The sequence below is a fragment of the Fundulus heteroclitus genome, chromosome 1, assembly GCF_011125445.2.
Source record: "Fundulus heteroclitus isolate FHET01 chromosome 1, MU-UCD_Fhet_4.1, whole genome shotgun sequence".
Classification (NCBI taxonomy): domain Eukaryota; kingdom Metazoa; phylum Chordata; class Actinopteri; order Cyprinodontiformes; family Fundulidae; genus Fundulus; species Fundulus heteroclitus.
In genome coordinates, this window is record NC_046361.1 from 36,674,744 (window position 1) to 36,700,520 (window position 25,777).

A 25,777-nucleotide genomic window follows, 5' to 3' on the forward strand; every position below is an offset into this window, starting at 1 on the left:
GCTTAAAAACACACACCCACGCTCTTTTCCAGACAATGTTAAGATCCCACATTTAAAAATATAAGAAAAGTAGCTTCTCTCTATAAAAAAAAGCCAAGATGAATGAATTTTAAGGGTTTTACTTACATTTTCTAATGTAATTGATTTCATTTTTTCACAACATTTTGGTGCTGTAGCTTTGTATGTGGAGGTCTGCTGTTGTTGTTGAGTTATCTCTGAGCATCTTTAGTTTAATCTAGGGCTGGACGATTATTCAATAACAATATATATTGATTGATGGGCGTATATGGATGATAGAAAAAAAGGGTCAACAAAAAGTTCAATAGAATAACAGTTTTCCTTCCTTTTGCATTCTAGCCTATCGTGTAGGTTAATATTACAGTCATCACATCCTCGCAACCAATCACAACGCAGACCCAGGAACGCTCCGTCACCAAGCTCCGCCCCCTTCAAAAAGTTCAGAGAACACGCGTTTTTGTTTTTTTTTCTTTTTTAAAAACTCGCAGTTTTGGTAAAAAGTTGGTTGAATAAAGGGTTGAGTTTGAATTCAGTGTGTCTTTATCTCCAAACAGATCGCTAAGCAACAACATAAAATGGCCAGGGCTGCACTTAAAATATATGTTTTGAATTTCATGATAACTATTGATATCGATCAATATGATTTAAATTTTTAGCGATGAAGTTCTTTTTCTATATCGTCCAGCCCTAGTTAAATCTAACCTAGATTGCGGTCATGTTAAAGTGACAGTGATGCGTCACAGCCAGGATTGTGGGTTTTTTAAATGAAACCGAGATAAAAAGCAGATAACTTTATTGTCATTTTGTATGTACAGAGTGCATACAAATAACCCACATTCAAGAATTCAGTTAGAATAGTTTGTAAAATGTAACCATAACAGAGATGTGTTCTGATCTGATATTTACAGATGAGTGCACACGCACATCTGTAAATATCAGTTATCGGACATAACGGCAATATTAATATTGAAAATCGATATTGGCCCGAATTGTCATATCTGTGCATCCCTAGCAGATATTTCACATTTATTCAGAAACTCAGCAGATTTTGAGGAAACATGGTGGTGCAGATGTGATACTGTGGCTTTAACAGTGAGCTAGCCTTCAAAATGAAATTAGTTTTTTCAAATTTTCTTTGATTTAACAATGTTATAGTGGTTTTATAGCTATAATAATCCACCGTGAAGAGGATCCATAGAGCTATTAGGTTAGAAGTGTGAGTACATACTAAATGTAATTAAAAAAAAAAAAGCAACCAAAAAAGGGACTTACTGTATTAGTGGTGTGGAGGGAAAAAGAAAAATCACACACTAATGAAGCAAGTATAACACAATTTGACCTAAAGGAGTCCCCATTTCCACACCAACAAGATCTTTGAGGTCAAATAATCAGAATTTACTAGATGTTCCTCGATCCAAACTCAAGAGTAAAGGTGTTTGTGACTTTTCTGTTGTGGCTCCTATGAAATAATTAGCCTTCAATGCTCAAGGCTTGGATAACTTTAAGGGGCTTCTTAAGACCCATTTTTATTCCTTGGCTTTTAAGTCCTCAACGTGGTATTCAGATGAAACTTCAGGTTATCAAAGTTCTTCAACATCCTCTTATTCAACCAAAAAAAAAACAGGTAAAGTTTAACAATAATAGCGTTTTAATTGATAATTAGTGGTAAGCACTATAAGGAACTATGTTGCACTTGAGTTGTCCCAGATCACATTTAGTCACTGACCCACAGAGAAGCGTGTTGTAGAGTCACATTTGTGACCGGTTGCCATGTTTTTCTCTTGGTAATGACAATAAAATAGTGTATAGTGAATTTCATTCTGAGTTAGGTTCATCCGAGTGGTTCTGAAGTCAACGGAGCTGTCAGAATGTACCAGGCCAATATGTCCAGACAGTGAAATATGAAGTGAATAATAATTGTGTTTACTGAGAGCTTCTTATCCCAGCTGTCCTGACTCACCGCTCTGCTTCAGGGTTGATTGTCTGTGTGTGTTTGTGTGAGATAACGACGGCCGCTGCTCCCCTGGGATTCTGCCGCCGTGGCCCGGCTGAGCCCCGCCGCAGCTCTGCAGCGGAGCGGACCGAAGTTCGGGCCGCCGCCGTCGCTGACGTGCCTTTGTTTGTGTTTCAGGATCGTGCTCATCTGTGCGAAGAGGTCCCTGTGTGCTGCCTTCTCTGTCCTGCCGTACGGCGAGAGCTTCTACCTCAGGTAATCCACACACACGTCTAGCATCAGAAACTGGATGGGGGGTTGGGTTGAGAAGAGAAGGAAAGCCGGCCACAGGAGGAGATAAACTTGAAGATGTTGTTTCCTGCTTCAAGACAAAGGAAAATGAGAGAGGAAACAGTTTGGAGGATTTTTTTTTTCCCATGAGCCTTCTGAGTTAACCTCGGATCTCTCTATCGACGGACGCAAACACGCCAACGTAATCACACATAAACATCCCCTGAGATACCGCTTAGTTTTTACACAGATGCACATGGGCTGAGATTAAAACACAGAGGAACTTCCCATAATCTGTGTTTTCCTTCTTTGTTTCTGGTGGATATCTTCTTCCACGCACGCCACCAGGCATCCCTGCCTATGCGTTCATTGGTGGGAAGCTTCAGAGCAACAGGGGTGGAGGAAAAAACAACAGATAATTATCACAACCTCATCACTGCACACTCACACATATGCATACATGGAAATGGTGTGAGCACAAATCCAGTAGTTAAGGCAGAAGCAACGCTTTTCTTTTTTCTTTTTTTTTCACCCACAGAGGAAATGAGCTCAGACCTCACGTTTTTATCAAGTAGCTGCGGCTGTGATCTGAAGCTTAAGGGATTAAGCAGTGTGGTTACTGTGACCTTTCAGGCACAGATGTGTCCCAATAATGGTTTTAGATGCACTTATGCATATATTTATAAAATAGAGAACATTAAAAACATTAAACTATGATGAAATGCATTCACACACTGCAAAAAGGGAACTAAAAGTAAGTAAAATCTTCTTGAAATTAGTGGATTTGTCCTTTTATTTGAGCAGGTAAATTTAAATGATCTGCCAATGGAGTAAGATTTCTGCACTTAAAATAGGAACAACTCATATCCATCTTATTTCAAGTGCAGTATATCTAATTATTTTATTTTAGGGGTAAAAATACTCATTCCATTGGCAGATAATCTTATTTACCTGCTCAAATCAAGAACAAATTTGCTAACTTCAAGTAAAATTTACTTACTTTTACTTCCCTTTTTGCAGTGCAAGTTCTCAGCTTGTTCCCTTAAATCTGAAATCTTACAGCCAGACTTTAACAGCATTTTTAAAGTGGCCAGCCAAAGTATTAATATTCTTTGAACTGTTTCACTTTGGTTAAGGACAAACTTCAGTATTTCACTGAAAATGTATGTGGAAGAGTGACACAAAGATGCATAGTTGTGAGGTGCAATAAAGATTTTAAAACCTTTTACAGATAAAAATCTGAAAAGTTATATTTTTGTGTTTACCCACCAGAGTCAATACTTTGTAGAACAACATTTCACTGCAATTAGGAGTTATAGCTCTTTTCAGATATGTCTCCACCACCTTTGCGTGTCTAGAAAATATTCTCCTATTAAGCCTGGTTCACACAGCAAAATTTTTTGTAATTGTCGGCCGATTTTCAAAGCCTGAGAGACACGACACGTAACGATAAAAAAACATAGATGTAACAAGTTTGCTCATACTAGAGGTCGAACAATGCATCGTCCGGCCGATATCTGCGTCTTTTCCTTTTATCGGCTTCAGCCGTTACTTGCATGCGCTTGCCGATCCATTTTTTCACTGGAACTTTCTTCATTGTTTAACTGAGGGATGCTAATAGCCGTTAGCCGTCTCCTTGTTTTAACCCCTGCTGCGCATGCACAGTATTGTACTTCCGTTAATATTGTAAATAAACACGAAAGGCTTTATTCACTGACAAACTGAGCAAAAATAAAGCATAAAATACCAAAATAAGAACTAATATGCCAGCAGGTTGTGAATATCTTTCATAAAAACTTTGTATGCAACAAGAGTGAGTAGGTATAAGATAAAAAAAGTCAAATAACTTTGAGTCGCCCCAATAGTCAGTGCCTGTTGGAAGGAGAAGATCAGGGAAATTATACTGCAGTGTGAACCAGCCTTACGTTTGCAGAACGGCTCAGGCTCAGTCAGATTGGGTGAGTAGCGTCTGAGATCAGCAATTTTATTGTGTTGGAGTGAAAAGTCCAGATGAACTAAAAAGATTTAACCTGGATCAAAGATTATTCCACCTACAGTAGATCAATTTGGTTCATTCAAAGAACATTTTTGTCAACTTGCAGTTTGTCAACGAAATCTTGAAGTTTGAGTTTTGAAGGGTTTGGGTATTTTATTGTTATGCTGTCAGCTGCGTTTGTTTCAGTGAGCGTCTTGTTTCTGTGTTCAGTGACCCCACGTTAAACCACCCCAGTCGGAGGCACTCCTCTGGGAACATTTCCACCACCCTGGAGATGCTGCCGGGCCTTGAGGGCTTCCAGCTGGACTCGTATGGGAGGGTAGGTGTCCCCAGTCACAGACACACACACAGAGCATTACCTTTTTAATGCCCTGAAGTCGTCTGTGTTCAGATCCATTTATCTCTCTTTCTTTTTCCTCTCAGTCGGTGTCGTACGCCCAGTTCCTGTATCCCACCAACGCTCTCGTGAGGCACAAACCATCATCAGCCAGCAATCTGACACTGCAGATCCCCATGTCCAGGAGCACGCACAGCATCCCTGGCAGGAGTTACCCCCCCAGCCGTCTGAGCAGCACCTTGGGACTGGACCTGGGTAATGAACCATCTATGCAAACATAATTTATCAGGAGCAAATACTGACATGTCTTGTGTGGTTTATGGGTTCTGAGCAGTATTTGAGTTTGATATGAGCTAGATGGACTCGTTTTTATCAGCAGAGAGAATGGAACACTATAACTAAACCCCTTAAAGACCTCGAACAGAAATAAAAGTGCAAATAAACTCATACAAAACTATTATTCTAATATTAGCTTTGACTTTCAGAAATATGTGGCGAAATAGATCTGTTTTTTTCATATCCTGTTTTGACTTTTTTCACATGCCATCAGCGGTGTGAGACTTCATAACAGGGCCGGCGTTTCCACACTGCAAAAACGGATCTAAAAATAAGTAAAATGTTCTCAAAGTTAGTGCATTTGTCCTGATTTGAGCAGGTAAATAAGATTATGTGCCAATGGAATGAGTATTTTGACCCCTAAAATAAGATAATTAGACAACCTGCACTTGAAATAAGATTATGGAGATGAATTGTTACTATTTTAAGTGCAAAAATCGAATTCAAATGGCAAATCATCTTATTTACCTGCTCAAATCAAGGACAAATACACTAATTTTAAGAACATTTTACTTATTTTTAGTTCCCTTTATGCAGTGCAGGTGTTATTTTTGTACCATTGTCTAAATACGTGATTTAATTTTTTCAGTTTCAATGTTCTGACATGCAGGTTAGGTGGTGGTAGCTGCTTCTGCTTCAGCTCTTCCTCATGAATGTCTGCAGAATGTGGCGTGATAAAAGGCCCGGCCGTCCCTGTGAAGTATTTGCAGCTTTGTGTGGCTCTTAAATCTTTGTTTCTGCTTAGCCAAAGGTACCGGTGCAACACCAGAGGCTGAGCCCAGGGAATTTAGTGCGAAGGCCGTTTTTTAATCTTCGCTCCATCGGGGGGAAAACAAAATCGGTATTTGTGATCCGTCTGGCCACAGTGCATGTTTTCAGCTCAGATGTTCCTAAACGTCATAGGAAATCAATGCTCCTTATCGTCTAGATTACTACAAGCTTTACTTTTTGCAGAACAGTTGAAGTGACATTGAGTTTTTTCCCCCTAATGAATCATTTACCTATCTGGCTGAAAAGCTGATAAAGGATGTTTTTGAGCCAGTGGGTCCAGTTAAGATTAGGTGTTTTTGCCTTGTAGGGAAATTTCTAACATGATAACATATTTTATCAAGTTGTTGATTATCTGGTATTCCAAAAAAAGTAAAAAAACAAAGCAACTGGACTTGTTTTTCGTAGTTGAAGACGTTTCGCTTCCTCTCCAAGAAGCTTTCTCAATTCAAAAAGTCTGGTGTAATGTGGAGTAACAAGCTTTATACTACTGCCCAAACAAAGGCCTGTAATGGCTTAGATAACATGCAAATTCAACAGAAACAGGTCCACCTCCTTAGTAATGGGCGGTCGTTAAAGTCATTAAGACAGCAGATTGAACCGAAACTGGTCCACTCCTCTGTAACGAGGAGTCGTTAGGGTTGTTATTGGCCTGGTTTAAAGGAACAATGTTTTGATCACCCGAATGAGGGTGAGAATTGAGGTGATGGTTGGCTGGAATTAATCCTATAGCTGTGTTGTAAGTTTTTGAGAGTTGGAACCTAAGGCCTCCTCTTCTGTTTAAGGTTGGTTTATCTCTCTTAATGTAGATGGCTTCCTTCACACCCCTTTCAAACCATTCTTTGTCCAAAATGTGAACATTATGGTCCTTAAAAGAGTGTCCTTTGTCCTTTAGGTGTAGGTGGAAAGCAGAGTCTTGTCCTGAGGAGGTAGCTCTCCTGTGTTGAGCCATGCGTCTGTGGAGAGGTTGTTTGGTTTCTCCAATATAAAGATCAGAACATTCCTCACTGCACTGAACTGCATACACCACTCCGCTCATCTTAGGTTTGGGGGTTTTGTCCTTGGGATGCACCAGCCTCTGTCTGAGGGTCCTGTTTGGTTTGAAATGTACTGGGATTTTGTGTTTGGAGAAAATCCTCTTGAGTTTTTCGGAGACTCCAGCAACATATGGGATGACGATGTTTTTGCGTTTATTCTTCTCACCATTATGTTCTGCAGCGGGTCCAAAAGTGTATTTGGGATCACTGTCCAGTAGGGCTGAACAATTAATCGCATTTTCAATATAATCACGATTTGGAAACGCAATTTCCAAATCGCAGAGTCTGCAATTTTTGGCTATGTAACAATTAGGAAATTAGACGCGTCCATTAGGTGTTGGTAAAATGTTTAACGTGGGTTTGCTTCAACATGGAAGGGAAGACAGTTGCAGCAGTGAGATAATCTAATTTTATTGCTTGTTTTAGAGTTTATATAATCATACATAGCATTAAGTACAGGTCAATCAGTTTAATACATAGACTTGCTTGTTGGTTGCACTTTATGTTCAACAAGGATTGATGTCCAAATCTACTAAAAGCTGTTCTCTTGAACAATATTCTGATTAATAGAAACATTAAAAGTTCTTGTTTTAATTAGTCCTTGTTTAAAAACTTCTTTATTTAGACGCCATTTTGTTGCTTGTGGTTAACGCAGAGAAAAGTCAAAATTGCAATTTTGGTTTAAACATATTGTAGGCAGAACGCAATCATTTCTGCTCTGAGTTTAGATGCTGTGGGTCTTTTAGCGACTAATCTGCACAGCGAGGAAACAAAATAATTTGTTGGAAAAAGAAAACTGGAAAAAGAAAATCGCATTACATCGCAATATTAAGAAAAAAAAATCACAATTAGATTATTTTCCAAAATCGTTCAGCCCTACCGTCCAGCTGTGTTCTGGTGCTGGTATTACTGGCAGGACACAGGCCCTCAGCATGATGCTAACACCACCATGCTTGGCTGTTTGTAAACATAATTCTTGTCATCGTGGTCAAATAGATCAGTTTTCCTGTTCCATGCGTGTCACTGAATATTTCAGTCCTGCCTGAAGATTTAATTTTTTTTTAATTTTAGTTGTAAAATCTGAAAACTTCTTCGTTAACATGGATCAGGACATCTATTAATTTCACAACTTTAAATTCACATCTAAATTATTTGGTTTCCTTGAAAGGAGATATAAAAAAGTGAATACAGGAAGTAAAAGCAGAGGAACAGGAAGGTATAAAATACAGATGAGGAAGACGGATGAAGGACGCAACTGGAGGAAGTGACAACAAACGCAGGATGGAGGGAGGGTCACCAAGCAGCTGATGTTTGGGTCAGAATAAACTTCAAACACGTGTACATGTTTGTGTCACGACCTTTGTCTGCAAACATCCACAGAGACGGAGGATTGTGTTTTAAAATAACACAGCTGTCTGTGGGGGGGGGGGGGGGGGTGAATGTGAGGCAGCTCACGTGTGTCTTATTGTGACGCTGATATTTTTAGTCTTCTTGTGATGTAATCTGTCGGCCGCTCTGGCTTTCATGTAGGGATTTTGGTCGAAACGATGAAAAAACAGCCAAAGTTTTCTGTTTTTCTTTTTTTTTTTGCAGCGATAACTGCACTCTGTAGAGGGTTGGCAAGCAGATGCATCAGGTAGCTTCCCTGCAGGTTAAACGGCATCTATTACAGCAATTTGTTAATCATTACAACCTTTATGGTGTTTTTAGTGCCTTTTTATTATTACGACACCCTCTGGAAAGATGTTTAAAATCCCTTAAAACAAGTAATTCTATTGTTACACAACCATAATCTTACTCTGAAAAAAAATCCTTTAATTTGAGTGCATTTATTATGTTGAGGGAAATGATAAGAAATGTTTTTTTTATAAATTAACTGTTGCCAAAATTACTGTCACATTTGCTGCTACCAACCAACATCTGGCAGTAGGGCGCCTCTTATCCCTCTATAACATTTTACTGAGTTGCAGACAACAGAGGGAGCGATCTGTCCTCTCTTCTCTCTCCAGCTCAGCCCAGAGGCTTCCTGTAGGATTTAGGTCGAGGGCTGCAGAGGAATAGTGAATTTATGAACCTTTTCCTGGGCTGATGTGACAATAAGTTTTGGATCGTCATCTCCTTGAAAAGCCCAAACACCATGAACTAATATTAGAATGTTTGAACAACTTTGCTCCACCATATTTATGTGAGCCGATCCAGCCTTACTGCCAACCCCGACCCCTTAGATCAGCTGCTGCTGACGGTCCCTAAAACGAGGCTGAAGCTCAGAGGTGTTTATTCCATAAATTACTATTGAGTATAAAACAAGCCTCCTTTTAAATCTATTTTTAAAAGGCACTTTTATTTCCTGGCTTTTAAAACACTGTGATCTTGTCATTTATGGCATTTTAAAATACTGCTGTGAACCTGATATTTGATGTGATGTGTGTTTTGTATGTTTTTAACTTGTTTTTTAACCTTTTCCTATTTTAATGTACAGCACTTTGGTCACCCATGTGGTTTTTAAAATGTGCTTTAGAAATAAAGCTGATTGGTTGATTGATTGATTGATTCCAGCAGAGGCCATTTAAGTTTTAAATGAAAATATTCAGCGGCTAGAGCTGGGCAAAATATCCAGATTTTAAAAAATAGTTTTTTTTTTTAAAGAGATATAATATGAGACTATCGTTTATATCTAGACGGTCTGTGTTGCGTTAGAATAATATGTTTTCCAGCAGGTTATTTTTCAGCTGTTTCTCATATTTATCTACAGCTCTCTGTTAAAACGTCCCTGTGAGACTTTTGTGATAAAGCTTTGATTCATAGGCATCTTTACCTATATATCTATATATTTATAAGTATAAATAAATAGCTTATTTTTATATTTTTATTTTTATAATTTGTATAAATAAAACAGCATTCAGCCTAAAAATAGAGATATTATTTTTGGTTCATATCGCCCAGCCCTAACAGAGCAGTCAACAATGAACCTAGGTATTGAAATAGAAACGGTCCCACAGCATCATAGAGCCTCCATCGTACTTAACAATGGTCTATATCTTCATTCATAGCTTCACATTAAAACCAGCCGGGAGTTTTTTTTTTGTTTTTATAAAGTCTAATCTGAGTCTAATCTGTCCAAAGCATATAGTCTAGTTTAAAAAAACAACTCATGGCTGTTATGGAGACTTGGCAAACCCAAGATGCCCCTTATTGCTGCAGATCAAACCACCAGATCAACCTGGGTTCTGTCCAGCCTTGTCTGCCACAGTTCCAGTTGTTTAAAGCTTTTAATTGTTCAGGACTTTAGGTATTTTCCTGTCAACGGGGCAGGTTTTCCAGTCTTTCCTATTTTAGATCATAATTTTCCATCATGTCTGACTCTGCTGCTGTCTGCGATCTCTGCTTCAGGTGTGGAAGATGTGACGGAATACGACCCCAACCTCCTCAGTGACCCCCAGTGGCCTTGTGGGAAACATAAACGGGTGCTGATCTTCGCCTCCTACATGGTAGGGATTCACATGCCGGCTGCCGTACGGAGCTGCCCGTGTTATTTAAAAGGCAGCTTCATATTTTTAGATTTTGGTTTCAGGAGCAGCCGTGGGTCTCATCACCCCACGTCCACAGCTCTGCGGGCTGTTTGACACCTTTGCTGAACCCTGCGTCGCATGTTGGATGCTAGCAGTGCTCTGATACTTTGAAAAAGGCAAAGAAAAAAAGAACACGGTGTAGATCTTATTTTACTCAGTTTAAAGTTAGGCACGTCAGAGCAGTCTAAATTTGTATAAACTAATGATGTGAGAATAGTCTAGATAATCCAGGCTTTGCTGCAGGACAGCTGTAGTCCCGCTTTATGAGCTCCAGCTTCTGAGACGACCGCAAACCAACATGCTCAGAGTTCTCTGACGCCGACACAGCTCCGACCGGCCTGTCGGCTCCAAGACATCAGCCGCAGATCCTTTAAGCCCTTTAGGTTGAGATTGTGCAGCCTCTGCGAATCAGATTTGTTCCAGCTCATCACGGAACACCTGATTGGCTGCTCCTGGTTTATCCCCCGCCACCATCGCCGTCAGGGCGCATTTACCGCTGGAGACCAGGAGCAGCCCACCAGCAGCCAGTGTTATCTTCTTAAATTCAAGTTGAGATGGTTAGGCTACGTTTTATCTTTGCTTATTTAATTCACGAGTGCTCATAATGTACCTGTATTATAAATTCAGTTCAGTCCAGTTTAGTTCTATAGCAACATTTCCAACAGCTATTACCTCAAGGCAAAGAGGTCCAATTTATACCCAGTTCTATGAATTTATCCAATTTATTTGATTACAGTCACCTGATCAAAATCAGATTAGATAAATACTGTTTAGTATGATCCTGATTATCATACAGTAGCAAAGGTTTTCTGTCTAAGCCCAGTGTAAGTCCAGCCGACCGTTAACGGGTTGACTTTGTAGCAAGCATGTGGCGACAGTGGAAAGGAACTGTTGTCTTTCCTATGATACATCATGACTGGTGTTCCTCCTCAACAAGAACTAGTTCTTTACTCAGTTCATTCAGGTTAAACTGAGTTGATCCATGTTCATAGTTCACCACCTTAATGTTTTTTTAAATAAGTTCACAGCTTCAACTTGAGCTGCTGTAGTTTTCATCCGTTTATCATAATTTATCTGAAATAAAGTAAAAAATATATGTCATGACATTGTTCACAAATGAGCATAATTTGAATTATAAGGGCTGCACACGAGCTTGTTATGAGCACCTTGATGCATGCATGGGTAGAGCTGCACAATTAATTGCATTTGCAATATAATCGCAATTTTAAAAAATGTTATTTCCTGCAGTTTTTGTCTACATAACAATTAATGGATCAGACGCGTCCTTTAGGTGTTGGTAAAATGTTTAAAGTGGGTTTGCTCCACATGAAAAGAGTCACAGCAGGGAGATAATCTCATTTTATTACTTGTTTTAAAGGTGATATAATCATTCTGTTTTACCCAGAAACATTCATGAATCTCATCATTGCATTAAGTGGTGGTCAGACTGTTTAATACATAGACTCCTTGGTTGGTCGCACTTTGTGTTCAATAGGGATTGATGTCCAGCTCAACAAGCTGTTCTGTTGAATAATAATATCCTGATTAATAAAAACAGTGAAATTTCTTGTTTTAAATAGTCCTTGTTTACAAACATCTTTATCTACAGGCCATTGTTGTTGCTTGTGGTTAATGCAGAGAAAAGTCTACTTTAAATCGCAATTATGGTTGAAATAAATTACAATTTTGATTTTTGGCAAAATCTTACACCCCTATCTATGCATGTGACTGCTGCTTTCTTATATCATCGTTCATCTTTGTCTAATCAAATAAACTAAATAAATTAGCATATTGATGATGTATTTTCCTGTGATTCTGTTTTATTTAATATTGTCTAATAAATAAACCGTATGTTATACTGGGAGTGGTGAGTTTAGTGGTTAGGGAGCCGGGCTTTTGTTTCTTGGAAAGGCTGTAAAGGTCACGGGTTTGAAACAAAAATAATTACAAACAAAAAGGAATAAGACTGCACCGTAAGGGCAAATATAAAACATTAATTATTTTAGAAAATACTGGAAACTTATTAAAATTGCACACTCAGATTTGAAGAAATGTGTAACAGAGTGGTTATTTGGTTGTACATTTGTGCATAAAGGCAGCAACAGACTATTTACAAGAATGTGGACAAACTGTGGAAATAAAAACAGGGATCTAAACAGCTAAATGTTGCATCTTTTCTACTTTTATCCCTAAACAACAGTCGTTCACCCTCAAACGACGTGCAATTAAATGACGTCCAGATATACTTTGCTACCATGAAATTATTGTGGTCTAAAACCAGGTGTTTCAGTTTCATTGCCCAACCCCTGTGCGTTTCAATTCAATAAAATTTTATTTATATAGCGTCAATTCACAACACGTCATCTCAGGGCAAATCAAATTCCATCAGATCCTCCAGGTTGGTGAGAAAGTTTCCTCTCTAAGGAAACCCAGCAGGTTGCATCAAGTCTCTCCAAGCAGCATTCACTCCTCCTGAAAGAGCGTAGAGCCACAGTGGACAGTCGTCTGCATTGTTGATGGCTTTGCAGCAATCCCTCATACTGAGCATGCATGAGGCGACAGTGGAGAGGAAAACTCCCCTTTAACAGGGAGGAAAACCTCCAGCAGAACCAGAACCAGGCTCAGTGTGAACGCTCATCTGCCTCCACCCACTGGGGCTTAGAGAAGACAGAGCAGAGACACAGAAAGCACAGAAGCTCACATTGACCCAGGAGTACTTTCTATGTTAGATGGTAATAGTGGATGATCTGCCGCTCCCCTCTTTAAAAAAAAACAATGTTGTTCATGTCAAAGTTCCCAGAAATGTGCGCTTATTCCTAATAAAAACGTTTGTGTTTTTTTTGGACAACAGCTTGTATGAGCTGTGAAAAGCCTGCAAACTGGTGCTCCAGAACAAACCCTAACCCATCTCCAGAAATATTAGAGTTGCCCAAAGTTAATGTCAGTTTGTACCCGTCCTGCTCATCACTACACTGACTACATTCACTGCTGCATTTCTGTTTTTCTTTCTGCACTGCGCCGGTCTGATATTAATTAGAAACAATCAAACAGCTCCTCGTAACAGCGCTGCATCATAAATCGTTTTGTAAAAGCCGCAGCACGGTGGAATATGTGGCAGAGTTAATTACGGCGCAGCTGGATTCCTCGCTTTTCTAATTCTAAAAAACACAGGAGTAGATTAGCAGGATGGCTGGACACCTGAAGAGAAGATGAAAGTTCATCAATCATCATCACCGGTAGCAATCGCCTCCTTTACGTCAGCATAATTATGCTGGAGGCTGCAGCTTAGTGTGATCCCTCTCTTCAGATTAATTAAATGCTTGGAAACACACACAGGCTGAGTGTCTTGCTACCTAATTCCTCTGAGGAGATTACTGCCAGGTGGGGTTGAGTTATCGTGACATTATGAAGGCCAGTTGGGATCCCACCACCTGTAAACTATACCTGAGCCTACACACAGGTATAGTTTACAGCTTATGTCAGGCTGGACGATATAGAAAAAAACATATTAATGGAATAGAAATCGTATTGATCAATATCGATAATTCAATCAACAAATTCAAAACCCAGATTTTAAGTTCAGCCCTGACCATTTTATGCTGTTGCTTAGTAGGGCTGCACAATTAATCACATTTGCAATATATTCAGTTTTAAAAAATGCAATTTCCAAATCGCAGATGTCTGTAATTTTTAGCTTTGTAACAATTAATGGATCAGACGCGTCCTTTAGGTGTCGGTGAAATGTTTAAAGTGGGTTTGCTCCACATGGAAGGGAAGAGAGCTGCAGCAGTGAGATAATCTATTATTATTTGTTTTAGAGTTTATATAATCAATACTTTCGGGAATCTCACCACAGCATTAAGCAGCGGTCAGACTTGTTTGTTGGTTGCACTTTGTGTTCAACAAGGATTGGTATCCAACTCACAAAGCTGTTCTCTTGAATAATAATATTCTGATCAATAAATGACAGTTAAATTTCTTGTTTTAAATAGTCTAAGTTAAATCGCAATTATGGTTGAAATGAATAGCAACTATTTACCAAAACTGCAACTTTTTAGAAAAGAAAAAGAGCTTGTGCTCTCTGAACCTTGAAGGGGGCGGAGCTCGGTTCCTGGGTCCATGTTTGTGATTGGTTGGGAAGATGTAATGATTAATGATAATATTAATCACTGATATTCTATTAAACTTTTTATCTATCGATATACGTCTATCGATTGAGATTATTATTTTATATATATATATATATATATATATATATATATATATATATATATATATATATATATATATATATATATATATATATAAAAATTATTATTATTATTATTATTATTATTATTATTATGACCTTTTAAATATGCAAAAGATAATTAGGGAACCTTTCCTTCATGCACTGATTATCTGTGACAGGTGAGGATGTGTAGGACTGAAGTTCTGACATGGCGGACATGGAAGCTTTTGGGAGAGTTTAGGAGAAAACCAAAACGTATTTAAAATCTATATCATACGTTTATTCAGAAAATCACTGAGATTACAAATGTTTTTCAACATTTCTCGTTTAAAGGAGAAGTCCGGTCAAAATCAGAATTCAAACTGCTGAAAGTACTTTAAATATAAAACTAATACATACTGTGCAAAAAAATTATACGTTTTTTTAATTATGAATAATTTTTATTTAATCATGTTTATGTGTAGGAATCCATCTTGGTCAAGAATAGTACTGTCACCTCCCATTTTTTGACGTCACTCGGCGGACCTGCAGTTGAGCAAGTTTCAACGCTCTGTTTGTCACGGCGCACTACTTTCCAACATGGTGACGACTGGTGCTCTGTACGAAGCAGAGAGTGATGAAGTACTTAGTGACAGTGATGGGAGCTCCGTGGAGCTATCATCATCTGATAGCGATATGGATTTTTTTAGAAGAGTTTCTTGACAGAAACCGGACTTTTGACGGAATCCAGCGTACCTATTTCCAGTGCAAACTCAGTCGGGTCCTACAGTATATATGTATACACGTGTGTGTGTGTGTGCGCGCTCCACCGCAGCACAGCTTTGCCGGCGCTGCAGCGGAGCGCGCACACACACACACACAGCGGAGGAGAGATCGCGCTGAAGTGACTTAAGTTATATATTTGCCCTCTAGTAAAAAGGGCAGGTGGTCATTATTGTATAAATATTAAAATATAAGAGTGTTCCAGCACATGCTGGGGCGGAGGGATACCACATGTGATGTGGTATCCCTCCGCCCCTCTGCTCGGTGACCATCCCCGCAAATTCTAAATAAAAAATTCTAAAATAAAAAATAACTTACCGAAAATCCTCGCTCTCATGTCATGTTCAAAACATTCTTCTTCAAAATGGTTGCTGCATATGACGTGTTTTCTCTCTGGCCAGAAGTTAGATGGCAAATCCGCTCTGTTCAAGTTGGCAATCCAGCACCGAGCCCGGTGGCTCATGAATCAGAAAGTTGAAATAAGCAATGTTTTTTCCACTTTTACCAGTTGTGTTGGAGCATCCGATGGCCATGCATGTGGGCATTGTTGCTTCAGCAAAAGCTCTTGGGAATGTCAGTGGTGAAGTCCTCTGGAAATCCGAAAAAAATATTGATGATCGCAGCTATGTAGAACGACTCCTATTGACTTTGCATGGAAAGTGGAGAGAAATGCTGTCGCCGCTTCCGCTTTTCCACGCCCCAGGATGTGATGTCAAACGCCCCTTACTGCCCAAATATGGGCAGTAATGTCAGCCCCCATACACAGTGATTCAGACGACAATTTATGTTTTTATTTTCTTATTGATTAAAGATAAGTTCATTAAATAACCACAAACGTATTAGTTTTAGTTATAGCTGATGATACCCTGATTTTTCCTTGTTGACCGGACTTCCCCTTTAAAAAGATGCGCTGCTCATTCAGTTCCTGCTCTTTGCATCAGTAGGCTCATTTTGCTGAAGAAAAATATCCCATACATTCAATTTAGAGGACTTATAAATGACACAATGCTTCAGAGTCAGCCTGATATTAACAACCTTGATTTATTTATTTTTTCCCATCGTAAACCAGATCCCTCACATTCAGCTGGTTTTCCAGCTGTTTCAAAGCTTCAAGAGAAAACATATTTTAATGCCTTTTCTGTTCCAGCGTCAAGAAAATCTCTAGAGGCACATTTGACACAAGGCCTATGACCTCTCATGTTTTTCTGTGTGTGACGCGTCGCAGCGCTAACAGGAAAGCATTGCTGAGAACAGCGAATCTTTGTAGTAATTGTAACAAACTTAATTAAATAAATTGAATAAAATGCAACATATTTTTACATTTTACCTGAGAATCTGTATGACAAACTTCTAACTAAAACCAGTTTGGCAGCAACTGTGGTGATCTCTCCTTCTACTGCTATATTCATGGGTTATCCACAGCATTACAGCTGCATCCTATTAAGTTCATGAACTGCATTTATTTCTGTACAGCAGAAACATAATAAAACTAATTCACTGAACATGTTTTAAACGTGTGCAGCCACCTTTTTCATAAATCCCTCACTACGAAGGACCTGAAGGTTTCTCTGTCGGGTGGATAAACATCTGTCTGCGTTGGTGCACTTTATCCTCGTTTAAATCAGGTGGTCCTCATGCGTTTAGAGGAAAAGACGTAAATATTTAGGTATATGTAGGTAAATGACCGAAAGACCCATATAACATCCAATTCTGAAACGCTCATGCAATTTGTGACATGCACTTAGTGCCAAATATTCTTCATCACGTTAAGCAGATAGAAACTACATGCTGAGACTTAGAGGAAGAACTGGGAAATAAAACGTTCTGCTTCATTGTTGCTTTTACAAATGAAGGTAAGAGTGATAGTGGGAAGAAAATCAGAAATAACGTTTGAGTGTAGAACACTTTTTGGTGTCACAGCCGCTTAATTTTACCGATATTTTAGATTTTGAATCATAGTTTGCTCGTCTTTTATGGGGACGATCAGATCAGAGATGTACAGCATAAGCTAAGCTAACTAGCATGAAATGGTAAAATAGGCCGTCATCAGATGTTTAAACGATTATTAAATTTAGAAAAGCTTTGGATTGCAAGTGGACGGGTATTTCATTACTAACAACTGCAATATCATTTAAGAAAGGTAAAAATTAACAAAATCAGACAAAGGTTTCTGTGAAATGTGCAAACGGGTTTGTTTTGTCTCATTTTTGCTCCTTAGCTTCGCAACTGTGGCAGATTTCATTTTGAGATTTCACGTAGAAGTCCCAAAGATGACAAACACACACCGCTCCGTGTTTAATATCCATTTAAGTGCAGGAAGTGGAATTCCATGTTCCTTTGCATTATTTACCGTATACAAGGATCCAGCAGTTTCTTGTGTTGGATGCACCAAGTGACAAGCTTTTCAAAAGACTAAATAAAAGTGAGGATTCAGTTGCCATGGAATTAACTAAGTTACTAATTACGTGATTCTTATTTCTCATTTCGGTCGTGCAAAAGATGGAACATAATGTGCATCACTGAAGCAAAGTAAAATAAAAATAAAAACGTGCAATTTTTTTTTTAAAAATATTAGTAAATTCAACCTGTGAACAAACGGCATCATGGAGCAGATTTCTGTGAGGTTCCAGAGTTGAGGAGATTCCTGCGTCTTCCTAAATGTTTTTGTGAACAATCCAGTGCCTGATCAGACGAGATCAGGCTGTTTGCTCGAGTTCCTGCTTTTCCCTCAAAGGAATTACTTTGATCCTGGCTTAATGAAAGAAACATTTACTCCCTGGTTGTTTACATTCTCATGCAGCGCTCTGACCGTTGTTTGACTGTTTCAATACCTCTGCTTACACTCCAGCAGGACTCCACAAATCGTCTCTCCTCCGTTTATGCTTTTTCTCCCCCTCATTATGTTCTTTTCCTTTCTCCCTCAGACAACGGTCATCGAGTACGTGAAACCGTCTGATCTGAAGAAAGACATGAACGAGACTTTTAAGGAGAAGTTTCCCCACATCAAGCTCACCCTCAGTAAAATCCGCAGGTAACGGCGTCACAGTTCATCCCCGTAAATATGCCTCTTTTATCGGGTAAACAGTCTTTGACCGTCCAGGATGTTCTGTCTGTGTTGATCAGCCTGAAGCGAGAGATGAGGATAGTCGGGGAGGACTGTGGCCTGCAGCCCGTCACCATTGCCATGGCGTTCGTCTACTTTGAGAAGCTGGTGCTGCAGGGACGCCTCAACAAACAGAACAGGTAGATTAAAAGCTGTTTTTTTCCTGTCAGCCTGTGGTGCTGCTGCCCTCTGCAGGTCGACTGAAGATTTATGGCCCTGCTGTAACAGTGGCTCCCTCCTGTGTTTATTTATCGTTGTTAAAAGTTACTGATGATATTTCTGAAAACCATCCATGTTTCATTGGTCATGTCTCCACAGAGATAAACTTTAGCCCCTCTTTCAGCCTCACTAACCTCTAAAGCAGGGCTGTCAAACTCATTTTTATATTGGGCTACTTTTGCATCATGAAGTCATTAAAAGGGCCGGTTACACCTGTATGGATGACACTTTTGATTTCATAATTTCAGTCCAGTTCACATAGAAATATAAAAGCAATGCACAGTAACATAAAATTAGCACCCTTAGACCCATTTGAACAATTTATCTGCAAAAAAAAGTTGATATTGGGGTGAGTTACACTTTAAACTCATCATTCTGCACACTGAGCTATATTATACACTGGAGTGCTGATTTTGGCAAAAAACTGAAGTCACTGGCCGCCATCTTGCTACTCCCTACTCTCACAGAATCCCATAGGATTTGGCTGCAATTACAAACAGTTTTCTGGCTGTGTGAAAACATTTCACAGGTAATTTTACAGTCAGTGGACGTACTAACACTATCAACTACTAGGAAATTAGGTGCTGAAATATTTTACATGTTATTCATATAAAAAAAAAAAAAAAAAAATATATATAGATATATATATATATATATATATTATAATATATATACTATATATATATATAGTATAGATATATAGATCTATATATATAATGTATATATGGAGGTATATGTATATATATATGTGTATATATATATATGTTATATCTATCTATATATCTATATGTATCTATATATCTATATATATGTATATATATGTATATATGTTATGTATGTGTGTTTTGTATATTGTTATTAATAATATTTAATATGTTATATTATATTTGAATTAATAAAATGCTAAATATTTCAGCACATGACTTTCTCAGTACTTGATAGTTTTATAACATAACATAAAAGTATATGGCATTTGACATTTTAAAAGTTTTAAGCTCCCCCTGAACATGAAAAAATCCTTGTTATTCGATGCTGTAGCGCACGTATTCCCTAGTTACTGGGGGGAAATGGGGAGTACCAATATGGCGGCTGGTGGCTTCAACACGACTCGTTCTAACAGCGGGTGATAAGCACTCCAGTGTATAATATAGCTCAGTGGTTCTGCATCACTTTTTCTCTTTTTGGACATTTCCGGGTGTTGTGGTAACGCTGATATGTAGTGGCAGGATGCTTATACTACCACAATTAAAAATAGTTTCAGCCACTTTATACACTTTATAAAGCTGTATATGCCTCTATTTTATGACATGATATGCCTTGTTTGGCTCTTGAGGGCCAGGTAAAAGTCCGTATTCGGCCTGCGGGCCCTGAGTTTGATACGTGTGCTCTAAAGGATTTATGTTTGTCCTGGAAATCCTTTAGTGACCGAAACGAAAATGGCTGCAAATGAAAGTGCTGATAAGCCACCTGACATGTTGTTACTTTACAGGAAGTTGGTGTCAGCTGCCTGCATCCTCTTAGCTGCTAAGATCAGCAGCGACCTGAAGAAACAGGAGGTCAAACACCTCATAGATGTGAGTTTGACACACACACAGACACACAGCTACACACAATAACACACACCCTGGATGTCAGGGCAGTGACTGCCATCTCCCAGTCAGATTTAGTTGCTCATGCATTTATGTTTGTTCCACAAGAACAAGCAGGGGGGGAGGGGGGAGGGGGGGGTGGAAGCGTGTGCATCGCTGAGCTGCAGAATCTGATTACTGACATCTACTCATGCGTTCATTTGCTGCTTGTTTCTCCCAGAAAACCGGTCGTTTAGATTCTGTTTTCATGAAGGGAAAAATGAAAGAAGCTTGTGCGGCTTCTTGCTCTCAGTAAGCAGTGGCGATGCCGTAAAATGAACAACATCGCGAAGATTTCCCCCAAATAAAACCAACTGGGGAAGCACCGCTTATCAGCATTAACAGATCTGTCTTATAAACGAGAACTTGCAAGGCCAGTTTATTTATAAAGCACGTTTCCGTAACTAGACGATTCAAAGCGCTTGTGACCAGTATCAATAAAGGTTTAAAAATAATTGCTTTGAGTCAATATGTCATTTTTTTCTTAACATTTCAGTATCGGTCTCATAAGTAAAACTGGGTCAAAATTAACCACCAATGTTTATTTCCATCTTGCTGCCATTTGTGTTTCATGAGGGGAGGGTTTACCCATGTGGCATCTTTTTGGTCGTGTGACAGTGATGCAGCGCAAGAATATGGGATGTTTCACTGAAAGAGAAGCAATGTCAGCCATGTTGTCGTGTTTTACACCGAATCAAAAGCGTTGGGAAATGTATATTAAATATATAATATCACTAGATAGTGGTTATCGGCCATAACAGCAGTATTAATATTGGATATTTAAAAATGCCCCAAAATGTTTATATCGGTGCATCTCTAAAAACAATGACATGGTTTCGGTAGTTGAAATAAACCCTTTGTAATTTAAAAAATAATAATATTAATGTTGAATCGTCATGCCACATGTGCACAACATAACTCCATGCATACCCTGTAGCTCATTAAAAACAAACATTAAATGCAATATAAAAATAAAATACAAGAAAGTCCAAAAAGGTTTAAAAAAAAACACATGACGTGCAACATTAAAGAGCAGCGTGCCATCTTAGGTATGCATCAATGCAGGTCTATTACTGTTGGTTTATACGTTTTAATACAATAAAATTGTATTTATATAGCACCAATTAATGATACATGTCATCTCAAGGCTCTTTCCAAAGTCAGACTCAATCAGATCCTCCAGGTTGGTGAGAAAGTTTCCTCTCTAAGGAAACCCAGCAGGTTGCATCAAGTCTCTCCAAGCAGCATTCACTCCTCCTGAAAGAGCGTAGAGCCACAGTGGACAGTCGTCTGCATTGTTGATGGCTTTGCAGCAATCCCTCATACTGAGCATGCATGAAGCGACAGTGGAGAGGAAAACTCCCCTTTAACAGGGAGGAGAACCTCCAGCAGAACCAGAACCAGGCTCAGTGTGAACGCTCATCTTCCTCGACCCACTGGGGCTTAGAGAAGACAGAGCAGAGACACAGAAAGCACAGAAGCTCACATTGATCCAGGGGTACTTTCTGTGTTAGATGGTGATAGAGGATGATCTGCCTCCCCTGGATGATGTCACAGCTAACAGAACGCCAGACCAGGTGTACCTACTATGAAGAGAAAAAAGACAGAAAACAAAAAGTTAAAAGTTGAAATAACAACAAACAATGCAAATTGGAGAGCAGTAGGAGAAATCAGCAGAGTGAGAAAAATAGACCCTGATGTCCTCCAGCAGCCTAAGCCTATACCAGCATAACTATAGAGGTAGCTCAGGGTAACATGAGCCACTGTAACTATAAGCTTTGTCAAAAAGGAAAGTTTTAAGTCTAGTCTTAAAAGTAGACGGGGTGACTGCCTCACGGACCAAAACTGGGAGTTGGTTCCACAGGAGAGGAGCCTGATAGCTAAAGGATCTGCCTCCCATTCTACTTTTAGAGACTCTAGGAACCACCAGCAGACCTGCAGTCTGAGAGCGAAGTGCTCTGTTAGGAACATACGGGTAATCAGAGCTCTGATATATGATGGAGCTTGATTATTAAGGGCTTTATACGTTAGAAGGAGAATTTTAAATTCTATTCTTGATTTAACAGGAAGGCAATGAAGGGAAGCTAAAATAGGAGAAATTTTAATGACAGTTGGATGAAAGCTTTCTAAAAATCTGGAGGTCTGGTTGGATCTATAACGCCTTCCTGATGGCAGCTGCTGAAAAGGTTCATGTCCAGGATGAGAACGGTCCTGTTTTCAGTAGCTTTAAACCAATAATAATTTAAACCATCTACTGCTACTTTTCACACATCCCCTGAGAGATAAATCATGATTCTGCTCTTGCAGCAAGCTGCTGTGAGAAACGTTGGTCTCTGAGGACTGGTGATGCAAATTTCACTAAAACTTATCTTATTTTCGGTTCCCGACAAAGAAGTCTGTTCTTGTTTTAAACATTTTGTCAGAAACGTCTCCTTAACCGGCACGATGACCTAGCTACAAAGCCACAATAGAGAAGGAAATGACACCAGTCTGTTAGTTTCACTGTATCGTGGTATTAGCACGGAAATTTGAAACTTAAGTCTAAAACATGATGTCATTTCTTCTTATTTGCTACTGATGCTGAAATCTGATAAGATACTGATTAGGTTCACTTCCACCATGCATGCCGTTCAGCTTCCACTTCAAGTCTTTATTTCTACATTTTAGGCAAATCATAGGTACTCACGTGATCTCTGGCACATTTATTCATTCATTCCTGCCTCATCTGTTTCCTTTCTTGCAGTCTTTGGGGTTTAGTCGCTCTTGCAGTTTATTCACTTAAAGACTGACCTCTGTGGAACTTATCAGAGGGTCAATTAAATGGAAATTTTCTAAAAAAAAAAAAAGAAATTAACAAGAACTCAGGAAACGTCTAGCTTGAGGAGGTTTGGCACTCCGCTCCTTGTCAGAAGTGCTGCTTGTTGCTTTCCAACTGCAGATTTAAAACTGTGTTACCTTAATGAGAAGAATGCATGCCGCTTCTTTAGTTTCTACTCTGAGACTGTCTGGGTTTTGCGGGACTGGAAATATTTCCAAGCACCCAAATTTCCCTTTACAGTAAAATAGGCAAATATGACCAAGAGTGTGCAGCAGGTGGGGGAGGTGCAGCATTCTGTAACTAGGCCCCACTCAATCAGTCTAAACTAAACTTTAAGCTGTACAAATAGCATAATAGAAAATCTTAGCAGTTCTGAATCAGTATTTTATATTTATTTTTTTAATAATCTTGGCATTCATTGATAACCTGGTGAGTGGAGTGTGCCTGATGCTGACTTCCGCTTATTCATGTTCTATTATTTATCATACTGAGTCTTAGTTTGAATCCCTGCCTCACAAATTAATCCCCGGTTAGAACAGGCGCAACAGCAAACAGCCGGACTTTCACACAGTTCCATGTCAAAACGTGTCGAAACGTTTTAAGAAAGTACTGAAAGTCCGGTTTCCTCCGATTTTTGCTGTTGCGACGACCCGGATAACTGAGAATCTGTACAGGTAACAGGCACAATAGTGCTTACATTCCCCCACTGTGGTGGGGGCACAGAGACCAAAAGAGATGGGATGAGATCATGAGAGGAAATTCTCTTATTACCGCATAGAGACAGGCAATATAAGTAGAAACCAAGACATTGTGATGAGAAATGACAGAAAGTATTTAGTTCCTCTTTTGATGTGAAGATAATAGAAACCAGCGACGCCGTTTGCTGTCAGGAGCTGCTGTTGTAAAGTCTAATGGCTGACTGGGCGAAGGCCATAAACCTTCAACTGAAACTTTAAAAAATATGTACAAAAGAGCAGAAAAACCGCAGCGCTTTAAAGGAAAAACAACTGAGTTGAGATTTTCTGTGTGTCTGCAGAAGCTGGAGGAGCGCTTCAGGATCAGCAGGCGGGAGCTGATATCCTTTGAGTTCATCATCCTGGTTGCCCTGGAGATGGCGCTCTACCTCCCCGAGAGCAAAGTGTTGCCTCATTACAGGCGGCTGATGCAGCAGCAGCAGGTATAGCGGCGCCTGGCTCAGCGGCACAGCGGCAGCCGCTGCTCCTTCTTCCACCCAGGCACTCTCGGCACCTTCCACCAGCAACACTGTGATCCTCATGATGCCTTGCTCAAAGGCTGCTGGGAGACCGCCCCCTTCGGTTCAGCCTCGCTGTGGCGGCAAGGCATCGCTGCCTGGCTCAAAGGTAGAGCGGGACCACCAGGGTGATGACGCATGGTGACCATCAGCGTAGGAATCAGCGGGAGTCCTGCTTTCCCAGAGTGGGCTTTTCTATCCCGCTGTCTGAGTTAGAAAAAGAAAGTTCACATTACGATGGTGAAATCCCCGTGGAGACGATGCAGGAAATGAAAACGCGTTCCCAAGAAACAACATGACATCCTGATCCAATATTAGCATCGCCGGTACAGAGCCGTCATTTAAGATCCAGGTCCTGGCAGTACAGAGTCCCAATTTGATCCTTGTACTTTTATTAAGCAAGACGATTTAAAATAATAATAAAAACCCTGACTAGTGTCTCCTTCAAGCGTTAGCAGCGCTTCAATGGGGAGAATTATCTTTAGTAACTTTAAATAAGCTCACATTTGTTCTATTTTTCAAATACCAGCACAACAAAAAACACATTAAGAGTATAAAAAAACGCTACATTGTAAAAAATCATAATGTAAGCATAATAAAACGCAGAGGGCAGAAATAATAAAGAAATATTAGTCAAATAAAACCTCAAAACCATATATATATATATATATATATATATATATATATATATATATATATATATATATATATATATATATATATATATATATATATATATATATATATATATAAAAAATGTAGTGTGTGTCTATTTCTAAGCATTATTGAACACATTTTTTTTATAGCAAACCCATTTTGAGAAGCACAAAAAAGAAACAGTAAAACTGTTGAGTTCAAGGTGATAAAATTAAGATTAAGTGTATAAATACCAAAAGAAAAGAAGAGCAAAGGTGGTTGTGGGTTGAAATCTCAAAATAACAGCAACTTTTTACCAGCAGTGAATGCTGGCACCAAAAAGGGCACCATCCCTGAATAAAGTTGGACTTTCATCACTAAACTTCACATAGAGACTGAATTTAATAGTATTTGCAAATTTATTCATATCAATTAAAGCTCTTATGAAACTGTTAGTAAAGAAAAAAACAATACTGTCAACTTGACAGTTTTCAGACATAATTTATTGAAATGTAAAGTTTCTATCATAAATCATATTTCTCATAATGTTTCAGGATAATAAATGATACAATAAATGCCCATCCCTAATGTAAATTACCAGTAGCAGGATATAATGTAGCGTCTGTCTTTTAGCACTAGCATTAAAACGTGTCTGTTTTTTAATAAACCATTTACTAAATTATCTGACATTAAACCTCTCTGTGCTGACATGAGACGCCTGGATCTGGGCCTCATGTTTTCTGTAATGCTGAAGCAGAGATAGCGCTGCCAGGAGCGGGACATCCCTCAAAAAAAAAAAAAGAAACAACAATTCGGATTTAAGTGACTTTTGTTGGATTAAGT

The 25,777-nt window shown here is 39.1% G+C and overlaps 1 protein-coding gene across 1 annotated transcript in view; it reads left to right on the forward strand.

Moving 5' to 3' along the window:
* Positions 1-24,977, forward strand: part of cables2b (Cdk5 and Abl enzyme substrate 2b) — a 52,471-nt gene extending 27,494 nt beyond the window's left edge. The window contains exons 3-10 of the mRNA XM_036142089.1: positions 2,150-2,227; positions 4,449-4,557; positions 4,662-4,830; positions 10,107-10,204; positions 18,203-18,309; positions 18,402-18,521; positions 20,090-20,174; positions 24,083-24,977. Coding sequence (XP_035997982.1) covers positions 2,150-2,227; positions 4,449-4,557; positions 4,662-4,830; positions 10,107-10,204; positions 18,203-18,309; positions 18,402-18,521; positions 20,090-20,174; positions 24,083-24,229 — 913 coding nt within the window. The 3' untranslated portion in view covers positions 24,230-24,977. The remainder of the gene's footprint in view (positions 1-2,149; positions 2,228-4,448; positions 4,558-4,661; positions 4,831-10,106; positions 10,205-18,202; positions 18,310-18,401; positions 18,522-20,089; positions 20,175-24,082) is intronic.
* Positions 24,978-25,777: the final 800 nt, after the last annotated feature.